Raw genomic sequence first — 23578 nt, 5'->3', positions numbered from 1 at the left:
GTAGCTCCTTATAATACCTACCCGAAGACCCATCCCTTCTGCCCCTATCTGAAAACCGACATCACCAAGAGTGGACCTCAGCGTTTTCCTTGCATCTCTTGAAATGTGGTCCCTCTCCTCCATCTTTGATAGGACTTCCTAGTTTAAAGCTAAGGCACCTCTGTTCAAATTCCTCTTGCCCCCAGAGTTCTATCGACTTTGCTATCTTGGCTGCATATTTCTTGTTTGAAGAACTGTTGTGTTTTTTTTTTCTCAAGTCTTTGCCTGTTTTCTGGCTCTGGTTGCTATGTTGCTACATCCTGTCCTCAGCCAACCCTTTATCTCCTCATCTCTATCTTTGCACGGGGGTGAGCCTGAAGGTTTCTCAGTGACCCAAGAGACCTCTCACCCTGTCTGAGTATAGAAAAATGAGTTTTAATATCAAATACCCTCTGAAGGCACATTTCCCTTTTGCATATTTTTAATATTGTGTCTTGTGCTTTGGTACCTTTAATCTCTATTCCCTTCAGCATTATCAGATTTTCTGTCTCTCTTCTCTGCCCTTTGCTGACCTCACTGAGCCTCCCAGAGAGCTGCCTCAAAATTATCTCACAAACTAATTATCTTGATATAGTTCCTGGTCAAAAATTATCTTTCAAACGTGAGATGTTATCTTATATCACTACATTTTTTGAACTTACCCAACAGAACTTTCTGAAGAAATGAGTCATCAGAAACACTCTTACCAACACTTCTACCTACTACGCAGCTCTTTCAGTATCCAGTTTAACTTGGACCTATTGACTTTGAATTTGAATGAACAAAGTTGAGTCACAGTGTCCTTAGTATGGGAAACTGTCCATTTAAGTTCAATATTCAAGTCCATTCAACCATGTTCTCTGGAGAAAAGGTGGGTTCCCTTATTACAACACTGTCCAGCTACCCCAAGGCTGCCACAGATGACTATGCAAAACCACTTCAACTATAGCAATCTGACTGCGAATTACGACGTTTGCTACAAAAGAGAAAAAATTATAAATATGCATTCATGCAATTTGTTCCAGCAAAGTCATCTCTTATGTAACTTTTTGGGTGGTTGTGCTTCCATTTTGTTATGGAAGATAATGATAGGGGTATTATTTGTACCACATTGTTAGCAATGCCTTTTACACCCGGTAACTCTGATTTGTTAGTTAGCATGGCATGTTTAAATCGCAGAAAAATTGACATATTGGCTGGGGGTAATAGTGCAGCTGTAGCTGGGTTCGGTACACTGAATTTCATTGACATTGCCGCTTGTGAAGGGAGAAATAACTCCTTTCTCTCCCTTCATCACTTATGACTACAGGGCCCCGACAGTTCAGGCGATACAGTGTATGCTGCAATATTTTACTCCTCTTTCCGAAAAAGGGATTCCCGTCTTGCTAGATCTATTTCTGTTGTTTAAAAGGGCAGTGCTATCATATTCCATAAATACATGAAGAAGAATGAGGATGTTCACAACTCTGAAAAGAGATTGGTCAGGTCCCAGCATATCATTCTGAACTGGTCCAGGGGCTCTTCAGCGGACAGAGGGGAATAAAGTGTTGTCCAGGAATGACGAATGGATTTTCTTGTCTCCATTGCAGCGGTGAATGAAGGACCAACCACCCAACAGCCACCCATGTTACCCCCAACACAGCCTGAGCATCCCAGCAATGAGGAGGTGCCAAGTAGAACCATCCCCACCGCCTGCGTTCGACCGACTCATCCACTCCGCAGCTTTGCTAACCCATTGCTACCTCCACCGATGAGTGCAATAGAGCCGAAAGTCCCTTACACACCGCTTTTGTCTCAGCCAGGTAAAGTGCCCTTTTTTCTTTTTTTTTTTCCACATTGAAAAGGGTTGTTATCATTGGTGCCTCTACTTAAGTGCATGAGGGTTCCTGAGGAGGCCTGATGCAGCATGTTCTCAGTGATGATTACGTGCTCTCGTCTGGTCCTGATGTTTGCAGTGCAGCTCTTAAGTATCTCTCAAAAGCAGCTGGCTCGTTGTAGGTTCCCTTCACTCCTTTGGGAAGTTTTTCATGAATCCTGAATGCCAGTCAAGTACTTTTCATAGAGGTTGTAGATCGCCCACTAGAGCATGTTGGGAAAGTTCCCGATCCTTCAGTTTGCCACGTGGGCTCTAGGATTTAAGGCTAAACACCGAAACTAGTTTGAGCTACAGGAGTTTGCAACCCACCTTTTAGAGAAAAGCATGCAAGCTCATAATTCTGCTCTGTGCCTTTTAGGAGTCATCTTTGGGCTTCTTACTGCAGAGGTCCAAGGCCAGAGAGGAGTGTCAGAACCAGGGTAGAGTCCAACTTCCTAATTTTAGAAATAAACTGAAACTTAGATAGATAGGAAGTAACATCCCTATGATGCTTTTTCTAAGAATATCAACTGGCAGAGATGAGAACCAGAGACCCCGGTTTCCAGTGAAGTGTTCATTTCATTATCTCAGCTGCCATCCAGTCGGGCTGACCCAAAACTTCTTTTTGTTTCTGTTAGGGATTGGGCGGGGAAAGGAGAGAAAGAGAGAGAAAAAAAGAAGGGAAAAAAGAGCGCAGAGGAGGAGAGAGGAAAGAGCTGGAGGGTTAACAACAGATACATAGGATGAAAGAGAAGCCAGTAGAGAGATAAGTAGTTCCATAAAGAACTACATAGCACTTAAAATGATTGGGAACATTAGAATCATCCCTAACAACGCCAATATATAAGACATAAGATAGTAAAGCTCACTGGTTCCCAATAAATAGACGTGGCCTCCTAATAGACAAAGGCAGCTGGACCGGCCAACCTGCCATCGTGCGAAAGCATTTGAGTGAGCTCCGGTTACTCGGATTCATACCCACAGCAGCATAACTCGCTGTGTGAGTCCAGAAGCCACAGGATGACTGCAAAGAGTAGGACATATGAGATCGCAATGAGGAATGTTGTCTCTCTATGGATATTAAGATGGTATCTTGTTCCTGGCATCATATTAGGTAATTGGTGCATATCACTCTGGTGTTGTCAACATTCATGTGACGTGTAGTATGGACGCTTAGCTGCCAGACCCTGAGAAGTGGGCTTCCGTTGCTTGAGACACACCCTGCACATGCGGCCTGGTATTTAGGATGTAATAACGAACCCATGTGGAACAAGAGCTGTGTGACTGGCATGCTTCTCAAGACTGGGGCCGTTGCACTGGATCTTCAGGACAACTCTATGAGGGAGCTACTTTAGAATTTAAGTAGCATACTTAAGTCTCCATAGCTAGTGAGTGATGGTGCATCTTTTCCCACTCTTTGCAGGAGGCACAGTTTCTGAAATTTCAGAAACTAATTTGTACCTCTCCATTTGAGTCCATTTAATGGCAAAAACAAAGAGAAACTGTAAAAAAAATAACCTATCAAATTAAATTATTCCAAAACTGATAAAAAGAAAAAATGGAAGCATCTGAAATTATTCTAAGTTAAGAAATACCATTTCCTCACAAACCTTCTTTTTTCACATACATTTGGTACCCAATATTACATTAGTTATAATTAGTCCCAGTTGTATAATATAGTGAATGATTTGACATCTTTATACCTTTTAATGTGATCATCCCACTAATTCTAGTAATCATCTGTCACTGTGAAAACATCACAATATTATTGACTATTTTCTGCTTTTTCCACTCATATTTTAATGAAGAAACATAAGAGATTTACCTATTCTATGCTGAAGAACACTAATTTTATAACATCAAAAAACCAAAGTACTATAGTACTTTGTACTGTTAACTATTATCTCTACTTGCAAGTAAACTTTTATTTTGTTGTACTATGTTATACAGAAGGAAAAAAGCTAAAAATGATACTCTGAAGTCCATTTTTAATGAAAATTTTACAGTGGTGGTAATGTTTGGTTTGGAACACAAGGTTTGAAAATCAGCTAATTCTCCAGAGATCTATGAAAACAAAATGACCCAAAATAACTCTAATTTTAGAAAGAACACCTGACAATAGGCAGAACAAAGCAATGGCATTGTTATTTCCTAGTTATTATTTTCTTCTAGTTACAAAAATACTAAAGCTGCCTTATACAAATTCTGACACAATGTGGCATGAATGGGCGTGTTTGGGTTTTAAAGCTTTGGAGTTTGTTCTTCTGTCTCTACACTTGTTCTCTCCAATAACAAGCGTATTAGAAGAACCATTCTCTGCTCTAATGTGGTGTGGGCAAGGTCTCATTTTCTTTTATTCTCTTTGCAACATTTATGAGCTCTCTTTTGTTTTGCTATCATTTGTGCTTTTGTTTTAACTATTTCTTAAAAGACATATCTTCATTCACATTGTCCAGTACCTGTGGCTTTAGCTTTGGGATTTTGTATTTTTCCTAGTTTCCCTTTAAGCGCCCCCTCCCCCACTCACCTTGAGGCACACCTGCCATCACTCTGGAATTGTTAAATGCCTTTTCCTTTCACGTTTCCCCGTATTGTCTCCCTGTGATTCCAGTTCATTTCATAATGCCTTACCTCGTGATTTTCAAATAAGTTCTTTCTGCATTGCTCCTGACACATGGTAAATAGTATGCTTTTAAGAAAGGGCTGATGTTTACTTATTCTAATAGAAAAAGAAAATTAGCAGACTGACAAATGTATTAGCGGTGACATTAACTACATGCTTCTCCGCCTAAACGATGAAATACTTAGAGCTTTCAACAAATTTTAATTCTTAGAAAATCATTACTTTAGTCAAACTGATTGATGAAGTAAAGTCATTCTCTTGGCGGCTTAAAAAAATATGTCTCAAATAATTTTCCTCTGGATTTCACAATAAAGCACTGCATAATTACTAATGAATTTATTTTTGCTTACTACAAGTGATTTCTTTAGAGTATGGTAATGTGGAATACTGCTATAAATTTTAAAGATTATGCCAAACGTGAAGCTCCTTCTGCTTTGAAACCATTCAAATTAGGATCAATGAAGACACTCTTTCCCTGCTCACATTCCTGTGTGTGGTTTATCCTGGACATCATTGATCTGTGCCTCAGTCTGCTTTCCAATGAGATACACAGAGCCGCATTTGCGGCAGTTACACATGAGGCACAGGGCACTGCGTACTGTACAGCACTGATCTCCATGGAGTGGCAGAGAACTGTGCGGTATTTCTATCATAAATGGTAATTAGAAAGTCATCTTGTTTTCCTAACGACTGAAGTTCTGTCCCCCTGAAAACAGAGATTCATCCCTCCATGTTTTCCCCTTCCACCTGCTGAATTAGAAATTTAGCTTCCTAGACTGGTGTATTTTATGGTGCTTCTTACGATTTCATCATCACCTGGTGATAAAGTGGTTCCGCTTCTTAATGCTTCGTCGATAGACGTGAATAACTGTGCCGTCTGTACATTTCAGGAGAGGCTGCAATCACTGCACTTTGCAAATCACAGAGGTGGACGTGGAAGTGATTTGCCTTAGTCTCCTTTCAGGTTAAATAGAAAATGTTTGATGGAGTGTTGGGCTTATGGCACTATAGATCTGACATAAATTCTACCAAGGGCCAAGAGAGGGTGCTTTTTTTCCCTTCACTAGTGAAAATTCCTTTTAGCTGTGAAATGATCAGCTGCACTTTAAATGAACCTGGATGCAGAGACGATTTGTCTTCAGGGACTGCAATTCTAAAGGGAAAGAAAATGAGACCTCTTAAATAGTGACTTTTATATCATCATGTTGTTTTTACGTCACGAGCCCCCAGAGTTCTTGCATCTTTGTACAGTTGCATGTGTGCATATACATATTGCATTTCTATACATTTTTATCTATAAAAGCAAACACCTAGGACGCTCTCATCTTTTCAATCTTCTAGCGATCAATATGTCAGTGGACAGGACAAGACCCAACTCCCTTCATTGTACTGCGAAATTGAGTTTGATTTTCCCTCTGCAAATTGTGCCATGCGCTTCAATTTGTCTGGGCACGGAGGACAGGGAGTGGGTGGAGGTGGTTTCGAGGGGACAGAAAAGGCGTTTGATTTATGTCATATGGCTGGTTGGGAAATCATGTGTTCCTGCTGTAGCCTGATCTTCTTGACAGGCCTCATTTCAGTAAATATGCTATCACCCAAAACTGCCAGTAAATTACTATAATACATTAATACAATTGCTTTCCCTGAGCCACTTGTGGGCCACCATTGGGGGCGTTCATCAAAGATCCCACGTGAGTGTTCCATTCCGCTGACATCAGTCGGAGAAAGAGGTCATGGGAGAGCAGACATCCTTTAGCAGGTGAAACAAGAGGGTCACTTTTCAGGCCAGTCAGATCAGATAAATCATTGGCACAGCTGAGCAGGAGAGGTACGTTGATTTGGCGGTATTAGAACCAATGACACCAAGCAGTCCTAGCATGGGAAATTAAACTGCCACCTTTTAAAATTTCATCTTATGTGTAAGCTCCCTTGCGTGTGTGCTTTTTGTTTCTTTTTCTTTTGGTAGCTTCTTAAAACTGTCCTATTCTTATTCCTAAATGATATGTTTAACAGATGAAATTTGACTTGCTTTGGTCTAGTCATCCTTAATTATCTCTTGGTAAAAAGTAATTAAGTTAAATTTGCCTCATATATCACCAATATTTGTGACTCTGGAACCTACCTGGCATTTTAATAAATTACCATTTCTTCTATTATGATGTCCCAGTATATAAATAGAAAAGACCTCTGCTTACTATCTCAGAGAGGGAAACAACTTCTAGAGAATTCTTTACAAGGAAGCTATATGACTATTGCCTCATTAATAGATGGCAAAGCTGAAGCCTGCAAAGTAAAGCAGTTTGCCCAAGGTCAGCAATTAAATTAATGGCTAAAATTTAAAGAACTCTAAACAATATAACATTTTAGAAAAACAAATGATTTCATCTAGCTTTCTTGTGATGTGAACACTTATTCCTGGATTGACTTTTCCCCCCTAGAAAAGGGCTTCTTGGATGGTCCTAATTATTAAATATCTATCAAAAATAATTTTTATGACAGGTAGATTCATGTAGCTTAATATTTGAGTAAATGTTTTATTCCTTTATATGAGCTAGGCGGAGGAAAGACATAACAGCAAGAGTAGTGACCAGCCAAGCACTCTGGAATGGCCCCTATCTGTCTTAAAGGCACCTGACCAGCCTGCCAATAGCGCTTTACAGAAGGCCAGGAGCCCGGGAGCGGATATTGGTTGCTTTCAGCACCATGCCCTGAGGCTGGCCACGGCTGTGGAGTCCAGTGATGACAATAAGGAGAAGAAGAAGGAAGGAGGAAATGAAGATGAAAAGCACACGGGAGTATTATCAGATTGTGCTTCAGGGAATGAGGGCCATTGAGGCTGAAAGAAAGATGGCTGGCATTTATTTCAGAATTGCATTAAACTTTTTGGAGGAGGGAGTAGATGACCACCAGTAGGTCAAAATTGGAGTCCTTTTGATCAATTTTTTTCCCAGCTACAAAAAAGAGAGAATATATGACACCAGGAATTATTATACCATGTATATGATTGAGACTAATTACCAACTTAAACAATTAAACTTGAGGGTTAAAGTATTGCCATCTAGATAATCAAAAGACAACAGTTTTTAAAGGCTTTTCAAAACTTTATGACCTAGTAGATTATGTAATTTGCAGTATATAATTTAAGAAGAATGTCCTTGGATTATACTGGGGAGTGGGTGACCTTGAGGGTGACAGAATGGGGAGGGGGAGCGGGAGCAACACCTTGTTTTCAAAGCAGAAAATATTCCCAATATTCACTTCTCATTTCCTAAGACCCTGATAAGTCTCATGGTTAACTACTGTTACGTAGATCTTGTTATTTATAAAATATCAGGAGGATCAAAGTGTCTTTTTAAAAATCAGCTTAGATAAAATTGAAGTTGATGCTTTAATTCTGTCACCTTTTGTAGTTTATTGAGGTCCTTTCCAGAGCGCATTCACATCTACCTGACATGCAACTGTAATCACCATTCTAGACGCCGAGAAAGGTGTTCAGAGGGGTTGACTAACTTGTAACTGTTCCAGGGTCATGTGCATTATTCTTGGGACCTTTGCATAAACCCTTACACATAATGGACACTCAGTAAATGTTTGTTGACCTTTTCAGAATAGAATGATAAAGGTAAGAGCCAAAAATTGAATTCAGGTCTTCAGTTTTAAGTCCAATGATGATAATGAGTGAAACAAGGCAACTTGAGAGTCAGTAACAAGATTAGATATTGATGATAAATGCAGAGAAGGTGAAATGATTTCCAAAACATGTCCATCTGATTAGAAAATGCTAAGTGTTCTGAACTACAAATAACACTTTATGCTAAAGCAAAATTAAGTTGCATGAAGTGGAAAAGTATTATGAAGACACCACCCCTGAAAATTCTATTTAATAATTTAACTTTATGAAAATAAACAGACATACAGTGACACCCATAGTACAACAGAGAAGAATAACATACATTTTTGTTCCTAAAAACAGGCAGTGCAGCTCAGTGGAAATGTTGTCTTGAGGACTGATCTCTCCATCATGAGAGTTAAGGAATTGATTTTACTCCTCTCAATCCTATTTATTCTCATCTGTGAAATTACTCTTTCCTCTTTAGAAGTTATGAAACATATTAAGCTCTAATGATCTTAATTACTGCAGAAATAAGCAAGGATATTCTCTTTGTATTTTTTCTTTGCTTTGTGAAATAGTATGAGTAAGAGAGAGATTTTTATTTGAAGAAGGATTCTAAGCAGTTGACGGAGTTCTTTATAGTTTATCAATTAGCGTCAGGTTCGGGTTGCTTTCTTTGGAAGCAGAGAGAAATTTTAAAAGAAACAAATAACGAGCATTCACGTAAAGCTCCATGGTAATGGACTATTGAAAATGTGTTGTGAGAAATCGAACACAATGAAAACAAATCTCTGATATTAAAATAAACTGAAAATGTAACCATCAGCAAAGTATTTCTAAGGATATGACCTACTACATCTAAGAGAATGTGTAGAAATATTTAAAGTCGCACTTCTTCTGAATATTTATAAATTTTACGTTATTGGCAGGCACTGAAACAAAGAATCCAAGTGCCGTGTTAAACATCTTGTGTATTTTCCAGCATTGACTTTCATCATAGGCTTTCAGGGCTGATGTTCTTATCACCAGAACCGATTTATTGGAATGTCAAGACTCCCAGAAGAGAATGCCTTTATCATTTGTGGTAAAGGAGATTTTAACAAGCTTTGTTGTTTTGTTTTGGGGGGACTTTTTTGGTGAAAAACAATAAGTAAGCCCAAGTGATTTCAAAATAAGAGGCATAGTATGACATAATTGCATATTAGAGGCTTGTAAGAATAATGGAACTTGAAATGACTGCTCTTCACATCCCCTCCAAATTGCTCTCTTAAATATTCTTTCACCTTTTCTGTTTTCTTACCCAGGCGTTTGTATCTTTCTCCTTCTGTGGTCACCCGAGTCACGATTTTTAATAGAAATGGCATATCTTACATTACAATAATACGTGAGCCTAGTATCTCTTTAAAGTCTGAGACTGCTAATTTAACCTGTCGTTTCAGCTGGTGTTGCATTTGTATCACAGCGATGTGTTTGCTTGTTTCTTTGTTGGCCACTCCCTGGAGTGGTACCTTGGTTAAGTCATAGGAACAGGCCGTCCATGCAGATAGACCTGAGCCTGGTGCCTACTGCAGTGCAGGACGCAAAGCAGGATGCTGTTGCTATGGCACAAGGAGAGTTCCCCAATAGTGTGGGTGGGTCTCCCCGCTGGCAGGGGCAACGTGTGACTGAAACAATACTTACCAGAGGAAAATGAAAAACTCCACTAGGACCCACCTCCCTACTTATTGGCTGGGTTAGCCTTGAGTAAGGCATTTAACCTGTTGGTGCCTCAATTCCCCACAGCTATAAGTGGGGAAAGTAAAAATCTCACCTGGACAGTGTTGGTTTCCTTTTCTTTAAGGAGTCGGAGCATGTTAACACAAGTTATGCTGGTTAAAAATGTAAGCACTGAATCCAGGAACTTCTCATTTGATATAATTAGGAAGCACATTATCTTATAAATTGGCCCACTAAAGTCTCCAATGCCTAATATTATGAAGCAGCAGGATCATGTGGGAAGAGATTTACAATACATTTTAATGGTTCAATGGCTGGTGAAACAAGACCTAACTCCCGAATGTTGTATTTCACCACAAACGCGTGCACCAGAAAAGGGCAGCCAATAGAAGGGGCCTGGGCACAGAAGACAGAATGGTGAGCAAAGCGGAGCAGGGCAGCTGACACCCAGCAGCTGTCTGGACATCATTTCCCGAGCCTGGAGCGAGCCGCGGCCTCTGAACAGGTCTTTCTCAAATCATAAATTCACCCGACAGCCAGGAAACTACCTTCCACAAGTAGCTTCAAATGATCAAACTGCACCCTGGCTGGCATAGCTCAGTGGATTGAGTGTGCGCTGAGAACCAAAGCATCTCAGGTTCGATTTCTACTCAGGGCACATGCCTGGGTTGTGGGCCAGGTCCCCAGTGGGGGCCACATGAAAGGCAACCACACATTGATGTTTCTCTCTCTTTCTCCCTCCCTCTCTCTAAAAATAAATAAATAAAAACTTTTTAAAAATGATCAACTGCAATAAATAGTATTTCCCTTCCAATTTCTTAATCTGTGTCTCCATGAACCCTTATGAATGTTTGTTCCTCCCAGAAGAGCGGGACAAACATTATAAATAAGGATTTATAGCCACTAGGTGAGCAGATCTGGCGAGAACATGCTGGACTTCTCGCTCATAAACACTGCATCTCCTGAATTGCTTCTCACCATGAACCAATTTAACGTGTCCAAGCCTATGGAATTTCCTAGATCTCAGCTTTAACCTCCCACTTAGCCAGTCCCAGCACTAACCTTCTGCAAAGAAATAGCAGGGCAAGGAAGTGAGGGAGGTGAGGAGTGGCAAGTGAGCTGCTGAAAGTGGGGAGAAGAGGTTATTCCTCAAACTCATGTAAGACTTTACTGGCGTCTTTGTCTTCTCATTCACAGATAATATATTGGGTTTCATTAAGTATACTATAGTATGATTTGAGATATAAATAAACTCTCCATGAACATGGCTATAAAGCCGGGCTTCTCAAATTGTATATGCTCAGAAATCACCTGCAGATTTCATTAGAATGCAGATTCTGGTTTGGTGGCGCTGGAGAAGGGTCTGAAATTCTGCATTTCCAAGAAGATTCCCGGTGATGCTGACGTTGCTGCTCTGTAGATCACACTGCGACCAGTGAGGACCTGGCACAGATGTGTTCTTCATCTGGGATTCATGGAGGAACTAGTGGGTTGGGCTAGTCATTTGAAATTAAGTTCACATTTCTGTGTGTGTGTGTGTGTGTGTGCATGTCTTGTAGTGAGTGGCTTCCTAGCTTTCATTAGAGTCTCAAATGACTCTTTATCTGTAACAAGTTAAGTAGCATGTACTCTGTCATTTTGTCATCAACCTGCCTTGAGGCTCGGCTAGGGAATGTAAACACCAACATTGTGTTTTGTTTCGCTTTGATTTTTGTTTGTTTGTTTTTGCAGAGCAATTCTAAGAATTTTTTTTTTGCAGAGATAACCTTCCAGAATTTAAGGCATAAGCTAAACACTTTTGCCCCACTCAAATAAAATTCTGCAAAATTAAGTCATCCATCTTTTATAGAAACACCTGGGGCCTTTGTGTAATTTTTAAATGCCTGCTACAGGAATTGGTTAGATTAGTATTTGTCAGTGTATTAAAAGCGGTCCCGTTTCTGAAACTGATTCTTGTTCTTGTGGCCGAAGTGAATTCTGATAGATAAGAGCCACCACTCTCAATGATAAATTCCCTCCCGAGGGTGAGCTCCTGTGGGAAACTGGGACGGGTTGTCATTAGAAGGCGGTCATCGTAACCTGTTCTTGGCACCGTATGTCCCAAAGGAGAGCATATCACGTGCCACCAAATAATGACTCATCATTCAATGACCATTTCAGATTTAACTAGTGCCACACAAGTATGAATGGCACACAAGGTCTGTAAAACATGTATTTTTAAGTATTTCTGGTGGTGCGTAACTGAATGATAAACAACAATAATAGAGATCACAGAATAGGTGATTAAAGGATAAGTTTATTTTAAGTAGTGAAGAAGTTGTATTGCATAATATCCTAAAAGATATCATAAGTCGTTTACTGGTTATACATAATTCTAAGGAGTAAATGTGTATTTAAGGAGGTCTGATTGTGGTAAAGAGGGGGTGTGAGAGAGGAGAATTTTTAAAGAAAAAGAACCTGTTTATCCAATAAATGATTGAGCAATTAAAGTCTACCTTCCTCTCTCCCTCATCCCTCCGTGTCCATTCCCCCACTATTTAATTTACATTAAATGGGTTTTTTAAAAGATTTTAGTTATTTATTTGTAGAGAAGAAAGAGAAGGAGAGAAACATCAATGTGTGGTTGCCTCTCGTGCTCCCTACTGGGGACCTGGCTTGCAACCCAGGGATGTGCCCTAGACTGGAAATTGAACCAATGACCCTTTGGTTCTCAGGCCGGCACTCGATCCACTAAGCCACACCAGCCAGGGCTACGTTAAAAGTTTTCTTTTGTTTTTTTTTTTCTGCATCGGAGCTTTTAAACTTAAATGGAAACAGGTACTACACAGTCAGCTACTGGAACACAAGTATTCAGACAACTTCCAGATCAGGAGGGAACCATGATAGAATATTGCCAAGTACCCCTGAGAAAAGTGTTTAAAAGTGAATTCTCCTAGGTCTCTTGATGTTTTTAATGTTTAAGAATTTTCTTTACAGAAGCCTCATACTTAGCTCTCTCCTTGAGTTCCTGGGTTAGACAGATTGGGAATAATCCAGTTGCTGAAAGCTCACCTGCAGCGCCCTCTGCCAGTGGGAGGCCAAGCCTACTACTCAGGGACCATCCCCTCTCTCTCCTCCAACTCCGTTGCACAACTACCAAATGCCACATAAGAATTAGAGAAGGCACTGCTGGGTCAAAGCTCTGATTTTATCTATTTTTTCTATATGAAATATGATCCTAATTAAATATTTCACATTTACATGACTTATCTTCCCGAACCAGTACTTAATATTATGATAGACATCAATTTTCAATATTCTTTAATATAGCAATGAAGTCTAATATGTGCTGGGCATTGGTAGTTACTCAAGGAAAAATGAATCGGTTCTAACCATGACAATGACATTTGCAAACTTTATTACTGAAAATCACCCTTAGCAAGCATCTAGACGTAAGTTTACTCTCTCATTAATCTTCAAAAAAGCACCAAGAGAAAAATATTACTTTTCTCCATTTATTTATGAGGTACCTTGGATTTGCAGAAGATAAAATAATTCATTCAGTGTCTTATTGTATTGAAATGACAGGGCAAGGATTTGAACCTAGGATTTTCTGAAACCAAAGTATGCTTTTCTGAACAACTCTATTATAATAAGCTCTCTTCATTTTTTAAAAAGGTTTTATTTATTTATTTTTAGAGAGGGAAGGGAGGGAGAAAGAGAGAGAGAGAAACATCAATGTGCGGCTGCTGGGGGCCGTGGCCTGCAACCCAGGCATGTGCCCTAACTGGGAATCGAACCTGCGACACTTTGGTTCGCAGCCCGCACTCAATCCACTGAGCTACCCCAGCCAGGGCTAGCTCTCCTCGTTTTTTAAAATAATTTTTATTTTTGCTGCTCTGCCTGGGTGTTTTTTTCTACCTTGTCTACCAAATCACCGATTTAATCATCTGCTTCATCTGACCTACTGTTTATTCCTTGCAGTGTATTAATTTCAGATTTATTTCATTCTTTATTTCTGACTGGTCCTTTCTTTATGGTTTTTATGTCTTTTTTTCATGCTGTTGAGTATCCTTATAATCATTACTCTAAACTCTCCATATATGTGATAAATTGCTTGACTCCATTTCTTCTAGTTGTTCTTCTGGGAATTCTCTTGTTTATTTAGGGCATTTCTTTATCTTCCCATGTTAGCTGCTTCTTTGTATAAAAGCTGTGGGTTTGTTTGTTAAAGATTTTATTTATTCTCAGATAGAGTAGAGGGGAAGGAGAAAGACTAGGGGAGAAACTTCAATGTGTGAGAGAAACCTGGGGACCTGGCCTGCAACCCAGGCATGTGCCCTGACTGGGAATTCAACCAGGACCTGGGGTTTGCAGGCCAGCGCTCAATCCACTGAGCCACACCAGCCAGAGCTAAGAACCTTGCTTTTTTAAATTAACCAGCTGTTAAACTGGTCGGTTGTTAAACTAATCAAGCAGCAATCAGCTTAAGCACCACAAGGTGGGGCAGAGTAATTACTGTGGGCGGGGCTCTGGCTTCCCCTCAGGCGGATGCCACTGGGAGAGGAGTGCTTTGCCTGAGAAAGACAGCTACTGCAGTGTAAGGTAGGACTCAGCACAGGGGTCCTGGTGGCTGTTCCTTCCGTTCTCTCCCCAGAGCCACCAACTCCAGACTCTCTCAAGCATCTCTGGTCCACTCTGCCCTCCCTCTGCTGGAGCCCAAGATAAGTGACTGCAAATGAAGTTTTGTGCATTGGCGTCTTAGGAGGCATTCCAAGTCCGCAGCTGTCTCTCCCTGATAGACAGAAATCTCGCTGCTTTTCACAGCTTCATGTTGTCTGGGTTCCTTTCCGGCTCTGGTGCTGTAGGCTGGGGAACCCAGCTTGGGGTTTAGACCCTACACTTCTCAAGAGGAACCCCTCCCCAGCCCGTCCACCGAAATATCCCTCTGGCTCTTCAGCTGCTGCCCGTGGGAGCCCAGGCAGGCACTCTCACGCCTCCTCTGCATGCCCTATCAGTCTTGTGAAGTGGTTTCTTTTGTCTGTCCTTGGTTATAAGGCTTCTTTTCAGCTAGTGTTCCATTGGTTATTCAGGATGCTTTCTCTACGATCTAGTTGTAATTCCAGACTGGTCCTGGGAGGAGGTTAGTGTTGCTTGCACTCACTCCTCTGCCCTTTTGGGTCTCCAAAAGAGGTTTCTATCATAATGAATATGCATAAAAGATCAACGAAAGTTTTTATTTCTGATTAGAAGACTAGATTAAATATCTATACAGTTGTCAAAAACCCAAAGATGATGTGAGCTTATTTCTAACCATAGTATAAGATAGCCTACAGCCTATTTTTTTTCAGAACTAGCTTCCAATAATTTTTTTTAGTTTTCAAGTAAATTTATGTATTTATTTACTTACTTACTTACTTACTTGTTGTTATTCTATTACAGTTGTCCCAATTTTCCCCTGCTACTCCCCCTGCCCCACCTAGTCCTCTAGAGTTCCCCTCCACGACTTAGCCAAAGTGACTGACTCTCCATGAATGATATTGCTCCACAATATTGCACCTTACATAGTGGACACTTGTCTGGCTCAACTCCTTTCTCTTTCCTTCTTCTCCCATTCCCCTAATGGATTCTCCTGGGAGTACTTTATACCAACTCACTTTTACTGAAATCTTCACATCAGGGTCTGTTTTGAGGGAATTAACCCAAGATAGAACCCCTCTATATTTTCTCATTTCAGTACACCAACACCAAATCAATGTAATATTCTCTCTAACTTCCAGATATTGCATTCTTACAGTGTCAACAGCAGAGCACACAGACACACAGGCATTGAACAATATATTGCTACTATCATTGAGAGATTAAGTTGGGCCTATGATCCTGTGATCAGAAGATCCTATGATCTTCTGTTTCAGAGAAAGTCATATATTAGCAAAAGTGTTATTAACTCTCTGATCAAGCAGAGAACCAGTCAATAAGTTATGGCTGGGAGGCAATGCATCACAGGTGATAAGACAGGTGGGGTTTTAAAGGTCATCTAGATTTTCCATCTTCACTGCATAATCATTTCATCTAGAGGAAATATGTGTTTAAGATTGCCAAGGACCTACAGAAATTGGAACCCTTGTACATTGCTGGTGGCAGTGCAAACTAGGGTACCCCCTATGGATAACACTATGATGGTTCATTAAAAAACGTACCTTTACCACATCATCCAGCAATTCTACTTCTGGGCATATACCCCCCAAAATTAAAAGCAGGGTCTTGAAGAAATATGTACACACCGATGTTCATAGCAACATTATTTACAATAGTCGAAAAGTGGAAACAACCCAAATATCCATGCATGAATGGATGGAAGAATAAACAAAATGTGGTCTATACACACAATGGAATATTATCCATGTTAAAAGGGAATGGAATTTGTACACATGCTACACCATGGATGAAACTTGTGGACATCATGCTAAATGAAATAAGTCCATCACAAAAAAATAAAAAATAGTGTACAATTCCATTCAAATGAAGTACTGAGAATACTCAAATTTGTAGACACAGAGAGTAGAATGGTAGTTGCCAGGAGCTGGGAAGATAGGGGAATGGAGAGTGATTGTGTAACAGGTATCACATTTCAGTTGTAGAAAATGAAAAAAGTTCTGGAGATGGATGGTGGGATGGTAGTCCAGCAATGTGAGTGTACTTAGTGCTATTGAACTGTACTCTACACTTAAAAGTGACTAAAATGGTGTATTTTGTTATACATGTTTTACAACAATTTTTTTAAATTTCCAAATAAGGATATCCCAGAGCCAACTTCTATAAATACTGATATTTTATCCTGACTCTTGAGATATAAATATATTAACCCCAAAATGTTAGATGTTGCTGTGCAAGAAAACAAGCAACGTATTTACCATAGTCTATTTTATCTCATGCATATTATACTACCATATTCAATTTATATAATCGTCTCTCACAAAAGAATGTTGTACTATTACAGAAAAACATCAGGGTGATTGACTCCATGGAAAACAGTTTATTAGAAGAAAAATAAAATTAATCACCAGTGTCTCAGAGGAGTAGATGAAGGGATTATCTACTCTACTCATTGCAAATATTTTTATGGGAAGGAATTTGGAGTGGTCAAAGAATAATATTCTCTCCTCCTTAAATACCCTATGATGCAATAATGAAGATAGTAGATTGTATTAATTTGCAAACAGGTGAATTTAATTGCTCTGAAAGAACATGGGGAGTCAGAGAGATTTATCCAGAGCTGGAGTACAGAAAGGTTGACATTGCCTGTGTTTCATGGGAACTTTCTTCAATTCATTGATGACTTATCTGTTCCATTTTAATTCTAACGTGTTTTAAGGTATATCTATAATTCTTAAAAATACACCCTGATTAACAAAATTACAACTAAATTATAGAACAACACCCTTGACTAGGTGAACAGAACTCCTGTAACTAAGGGTATAATGAAGAAGCCATACCAAGACTGTTGGGCCAACATAGATGTGAAATGATCTGGGAGAGATATCTTGGCTGTAGAGGTTCCGCCTGAGCAAGGAGGGGTCCCAGCCTCACACCGGGTGGGCTCCCACACCCTGAGTACCAGTGCTGGGAAGAAAAGTCCCCACAACATCTGGCTGTGAAAATCACTGGAGACTTCATGTGGGTGAGGTCTCCTGTAGACCCAGGCATCATTTAAAAGGGTCCAAGCACAGACTCCCTCCCTCACAAACATTCATCCTAAGCTCCAGCAAAGGGACAACAGCTCAAAAAGTGCTGGGGACATATGGAGAGGATCTGCATTGTCTGGCTTCAGGGAGACAGCTGGAGGGGCAGCTCTCTCATGGACACAAGTACTGACAGGTACGAGGTGATATGTCATTGTGGTTTTAATTTGGGTTTTTCTGGTGATTAGTGATGTCAAACGTCAAATGTCTTTTCATATGCTATTGTCCTCTTTAGAGAAACATCTATTTAGTTTCTCTGCCCATTTTTTAATTGGACTGTTTTTTTTTATGTTGAGTTATATGAGTTCTTTATAAATTTTGGATATTGACAGCTTATGGGATGTAGCACTGGTGATTATCTTCTGCCATTCGGTCAGTTGTCTTTTCACTTCATTGATGGTTTCCTTTGCTGTGAAAAGAATTTTAATTTAATGTAGTTCTATTTGTCTATTTTTAATTTGGTTTCCCTTGCCCAAAGAGATATATTCAAAAACTGTATTACTAAGATCAAGGTCAAAGAGTTCACTGCCTGTGTTTCCTTGCAGGAGTTTATGGTTTTAGATCTCATATTTAAACCTTTCATCTATTTTGCATTTATTCTTATATAATAAAGTGGTCTAGTTTCATTTTATTTTTGCACATATCTATCCAGAAGTGACAGTTTGCCTCCTGAGGATTTTTCATAAGAGACCACATAGTGCCTGCCTTGCTTGCTGGGACATTCCCTCTTGGAGCCCTGGGCTATCATGTAAGAAGCTAACTTCTACACTTCTACACCACAAGTTTATTCTGGTGTATGGTGTAAGTTGGTGGTCTAGTTTCATTTCTCTGGGTGCTGTCCAGATCTCCCAACATCATTTATTGAAGAGGCTACATTACTCCATTTTATGCTCCTCCCCCATTTGTCAAATATTAATTCACCATAGAGACATGGGTTATTTCTGGGCTTTCTATTCTGTTCCATTGGTATATGTGTCTTTTTTATGCTAGTACCAGACTGTTTTGATTACAGTGGCATTGTAGTATAGTTTTATATCAGGTATTGTGATCCCTCCTATTTTGTTCTTCTTTCTCAAGATTGCTGCAGCTATTTGGGGTTGTTTTTGGTTCCATATAAATTTTTGAAATATTTGTTCTAAATCTGTGAAATGCATCATTAGTATATATATGGGGATTGTGTTGAATCTATAGGTTGCTTTGGGCAGTATAGACATTTTAATGGTGTTGATTCTTCCAATCCATGAACAAAGTATATCCTTCCATTTGTTTGTATCTTCCTTAGTTTCTTTCTTCAGTGTTCTGTAGTTTTCTGAGTACAGGTCTTTTACATCCTTGGTTAAGTTTATTCCTAGGTACTTTATTGTTCTTGTTGCTATAGTAAATGGGATTTTTTTTGTCCTAGTTTCTGTTTCTGATATTTCATTGTTGGTATACAAAAATGCCTTCAATTTCTGAATATTGACTGTATGCCATTATTTTGCTAAATTCACTTATTAGGTTAAGTAGTGCTTTGGTGGAGCCTATAGGATTTTCTGTGTATCCTATCATGTCATCTGCAAATAATGACAGTGTTACTTCCAATAATTTTATAGATATAAAATATTCAGAAACTTCATGCTGTAGAATATATTGAATATTGAAGAGTGTATGAAACATTACATAGAAGCATGTTTTTCTCATAAACTTTTTGCCATATGTGGCCTCTAAGAGCTCTTCTTCTTGGCCCAGCATGACAGGATTAGTCAGAATTTTTCATCGACATTTAGTTCCACTGCAAATAAAGAAGAAGAAAATCTCAGTTAACTAGTATTTTTGGGAAATGGACTATTTTCAACAAATTGCATTTCTGGACAGCTCAGGGCAAAAAAATCATTTTATGATACCTAAATGTTTATCTGTTGCCAAGTCTATGTTATCTATGAACTAAGGAGTAAGGAGAATGTCATTTTACACAAGCTCTTTCCTTAAATCCCCCATTATCTGTATAATGTAGGCCATGTCCATTTATAGGGGCTGAACCCACAGTATAGAATTGAATAACATCTCCAAGGTCACAGTTACTAAAAGGCAGGGGCAGGATATAAGTCTGGTTCTGCATGACTATAATATTTATCCTCTTCCCCAATTGCTGAATATCACAAAAGTATTTATCAGGGAGAAAGAGAGAGTAAGTAAAAGTCCAGATGAGAAAGTACCTCATACAAGATATCTTCAGGGTCTGTAGGTAAAACAGTCTTGCTAGAGAGGATGAGCAACTGTAAGATAATAAGCTGGAAAAAGGCAGGGTATGATGAATGAAAACGGAGTACTGTTTGGGGAGGATCAAATAGTAAACCAGGATTGAGAAAGAAAGTATGTGATATGAATTGATGGCAGTGGAAAGTAGACGGAGGAGAAAGCTACAAGAGTTATATTTCACAAGAAGAAACAGTGACTAATTGCATATGAGGGAGAATGTGAAGTCCAAGGTGACCCTGTTGATGTCTTTAGGAACATGGTTACAAGCAAACCGAAAGAGGGACGTGAGCTGAGAAGTTACTCCTAGGAAGGAATGGGGGAGTGGGAGGCACAGTGAAGCATGCTGGGCATGAAGGGGCAGTGGGCCATGCAAGTGGAAATATATAATGGATATGGTGAAGTGTTAAGGTTTCAAGAGTGAAGTCACAACTGGAGTAGATTAAGTAATCATTCTCAGAAGTTGAAGAGTTTGGACATATAGTAGGCAGAATTAGATGAGAACTCCCAGGGACAGAATTTGAGGGAAAATAAGAAATTTGAAAACTGAAACTTAGAGTAAATCTACATTTCACAAGTGAGTAAAGACCAGGTACTAGAGACAGGAGAACAATGCCAGTATAATTTTTCAGAGGCCAAGAAGGGAGAGTATCGAAAGGAAAGGGCAGTTTAACATATAATAGTTCCTTGATTAAAAGTTGCCCTAGAATTTTTTCTTCCAGTGTTTTATTATAAAATAGCAAATGCTTAGGAAAACTGTACATGAACCCCTATATACCCACCACCTAGATTCTGTAATTAACATTTTATATTTTCTTTGCCACATATTTATTCATCTACCCACCCACCCTAATGTACATCAGTTCACTTTACTTCCAAACACTTCAGCAAGTATATAAAGATGCCATTGCCTTTGAAGTTTACCACCGATTTAGTTGTACAATCTTAAAAGAAAAAATAAAACTGTAATAATGTACACAATCACTTGTAAGAAGCGTCTTGATTTCAGTGTGATTGCTGTGAACCTTAGAACTGAAGAAACATAATTGCTAACAAATCCCATGGAGAGGTTACAGGGCAGATACTCATTAGGCCTAAAAGTTATGAGAGTATTTTTGACCTTTATAGCTGACATTTATATAGATTGGTGAGGGCAAAAGCCAGGTGGTGAGAGAGCCATGGGGAATCTCTAAATAGGTGAAGTGTCGGCCACGCCCTAAAAGTACAGCAGCAAAACACAGGATAGAAGTTGGTTAGTGGTGAACATGGCAATGCTCATTGTAGCTGTTTTCCTTGATAATGCATGTGTTCCAGGGGGTGGAGGTAGTGACAGTGTTTAACTCACACAATGGGAAATATCGTAAAAATATACAACCACACCTCACTAAGTTTCTCTAAGATCTTAACATGTTCCTGTGCCTTGAAAATACTATTCGTGTTGTGCTTTGGTGAGTCAGAGAGAGATGCACATGAGGCTTGGAAGGTATGGGGTTCAGCTGGCAATGCACTCCCCTCAGAATGTAACCGGAAGTTGTATTTCTGGTTGTAGTCATTGTCTTTACATGAGCGTGTGTGTGTGTGTGTGTGTGTGAGAGAGAGAGAGAGAGAGAGAGAGCATGTGTGTGATTTGATGACTTCTATTAAAGATGAAACCAGATAAAAAATAAATTATTTCAGGATGTTAAGAAATCTGGTCCTGAGTAATAAAGGCTGTACTATGAAGACAGAATGCTCTGTGATATTCAAATTGTCTTTATGAAGGGAAATATTCCGAATGTATACAAAATGAATTGATTTTTTAAAAGTAGAAATGATTATGTTTATACAGCATATGAAATATTTACCAAAAATATAATCTGTTGCATACTAATGTGGCTGAATTTGGGTGATGGTGACATTCTACAGAGTACCTGATTTAAAAAGTTATGGAAGGCGGATGTCTGGGTATCTGCACTTTCTTCATTTTCCTGATGTTTTCATGAAATAATATGGAAACTCTGTGGTGTCATATGTTTTTTAAAAGTTAAGAGTGTGCTTTCTCTGAAGCTTGATCAATAGGATACCATCAAAAATATAATAATAAAGGAGGGATTTTTTAAAGATTTTTTTATTTTTAGAGAGATGGGACGGGAGGGAGAAAGAGAGGAAGAGAAATATCAGTGTGTGGCTGCCTCTCCTGTGCCCCCCACTGGGGACTGGCCCACAACCCAGGCATGTGCCCTCACTGGCAATTGAACCAGAGACCCTTTGATTAGCAGGCCGACACTCAGGCCAGTAAGCCACACCAGCCAGGTATAAAGGAGGGATTTTTAAGCCTATTTTTCATTAAGAATAGAACTGACAATTTTTCTCCCAGGAGGACAAAACATCTGAATTGCAGTAACTATAAATAAAGTGCTCAAACCTATTATTTCTTGTTGCCCACAGGGTAGAAAAAGTTAAAAGAAAATTAAAGAATAGAGTTGGCCAGGGGATATAAATATCTCTTTTATAACAAACTATCTAAAAATTATCTCAAATATTCATGCAATTAACTAAGAAGCCCCTTGATTGTTACATTATATTACCAAGCAACAAAGAAAGTTAAAGTAGCCCTCTTAAAGTGAGTAATGGAAATAATGTGGAATCATATTTTTACCTTTAATTATGGGAGACTACTAAAAAGCAAAACAGATGCTTAATTTTGAGTTTCTAGTTTTGGTTTTGGTTTGTTTTTCATCTTTTGTGAATATGTGGTGTAGGAACCTCAGAAAAGCATCAACAGAAAGGGAGATAATGTAGAGCTAATGAACTCATTTCTCATGATCGTCGCCGAGCTTCCTGAAACTTTTCTTGTTCTATGAGGTTTCTAAATCAGGAGAAGCAGGAATGGGCAGAATTTTGAGTGCAGTTTCTGTAGGTTTTGTTGTTGTGGCTTTGTTGTGGCTTTTGTCTGTCCAGTCTTGTTTCCAGGAACAAATTCACAAAGTGTGATGTGAGCTCTACTCTGTATGAATTGGGCACTGATGTAGGCCCTAACGACAAAAAGATACATAAACAATGTTTTGTCCTGGAGGACTTCTTATCCACCCTTTGCTTAGTCACACTTTCCCAATATAACCTTTGTAAATAACTAACAATTCTACCTCTTTTTAAATCCTTCTGTTAGGCTCTTCTTACTCATTTTATTTTTTAAAATTTTTTATTGTTGTTCAGTTACAGTTGTCCCCATTTTTACTCCCCTGCCTTGCCCATTCCCCTCCTACATTCAGTCCTCCCCCACCCCCAATTGTCCTTGTCTGTGAGCCCTTTACACACATTCTTTGACCCCTTTCCTTTCTTTCCCCCGTTACCCTCCTTCTTCCCTCTGGTCACTGTCAGTTTTTTCTCTGTTTCAGTGTCTCTGGTTCTATTTTGCTTGCTTGTTTGTTTTGTTGATTAGGTTCCACTTAATAGTGAGATCATATGGTATTCGTATTTCACCACCTGGCTTATTTCACTTAGCATAATGCTCTCTAGATCCATCCATGCTGTTGCAAAGGGTAGGAGTTCCTTCTTTCTTTCTGCTGTGTAGTATTCCATTGTGTAAATGTACCACAGTTTTTTGATCCACATGTTTACTGATAGATACCTAGGCTGTTTCCAGCACTTGGCTATTATAAATAACACTGCTGTGAACATTAAGATGCATAGCTTCTTTTGAACTGGTGTTTCAGGATTCTTAGGGTATGGTCCCAGCAGTGAAATTGCTGGGTCAAAAGGCAGTTCCATTTTGAGTTTTTTGAGGAAATTCCATAATTTTCCACAGTGGCTGCACC

At 39.3% G+C, this 23578-nt stretch overlaps 1 protein-coding gene across 1 annotated transcript in view; it reads left to right on the top strand.

The window, feature by feature from the left end:
* The window catches only part of DCC (DCC netrin 1 receptor), a 1018954-nt gene that overhangs the window by 983257 nt on the left and 12119 nt on the right, over positions 1 to 23578 (top strand). The window contains exon 27 of the mRNA XM_036010199.1: positions 1608 to 1820. Within this exon, the coding sequence (XP_035866092.1) occupies positions 1608 to 1820 (213 nt within the window). The remainder of the gene's footprint in view (positions 1 to 1607; positions 1821 to 23578) is intronic.

Source organism: Phyllostomus discolor, chromosome 9 (assembly GCF_004126475.2).
Source record: "Phyllostomus discolor isolate MPI-MPIP mPhyDis1 chromosome 9, mPhyDis1.pri.v3, whole genome shotgun sequence".
Lineage (NCBI taxonomy): Eukaryota > Metazoa > Chordata > Mammalia > Chiroptera > Phyllostomidae > Phyllostomus > Phyllostomus discolor.
Note: the sequence above shows the minus strand (reverse complement) of the source record. Positions and strands in the feature narration are given on the sequence as shown.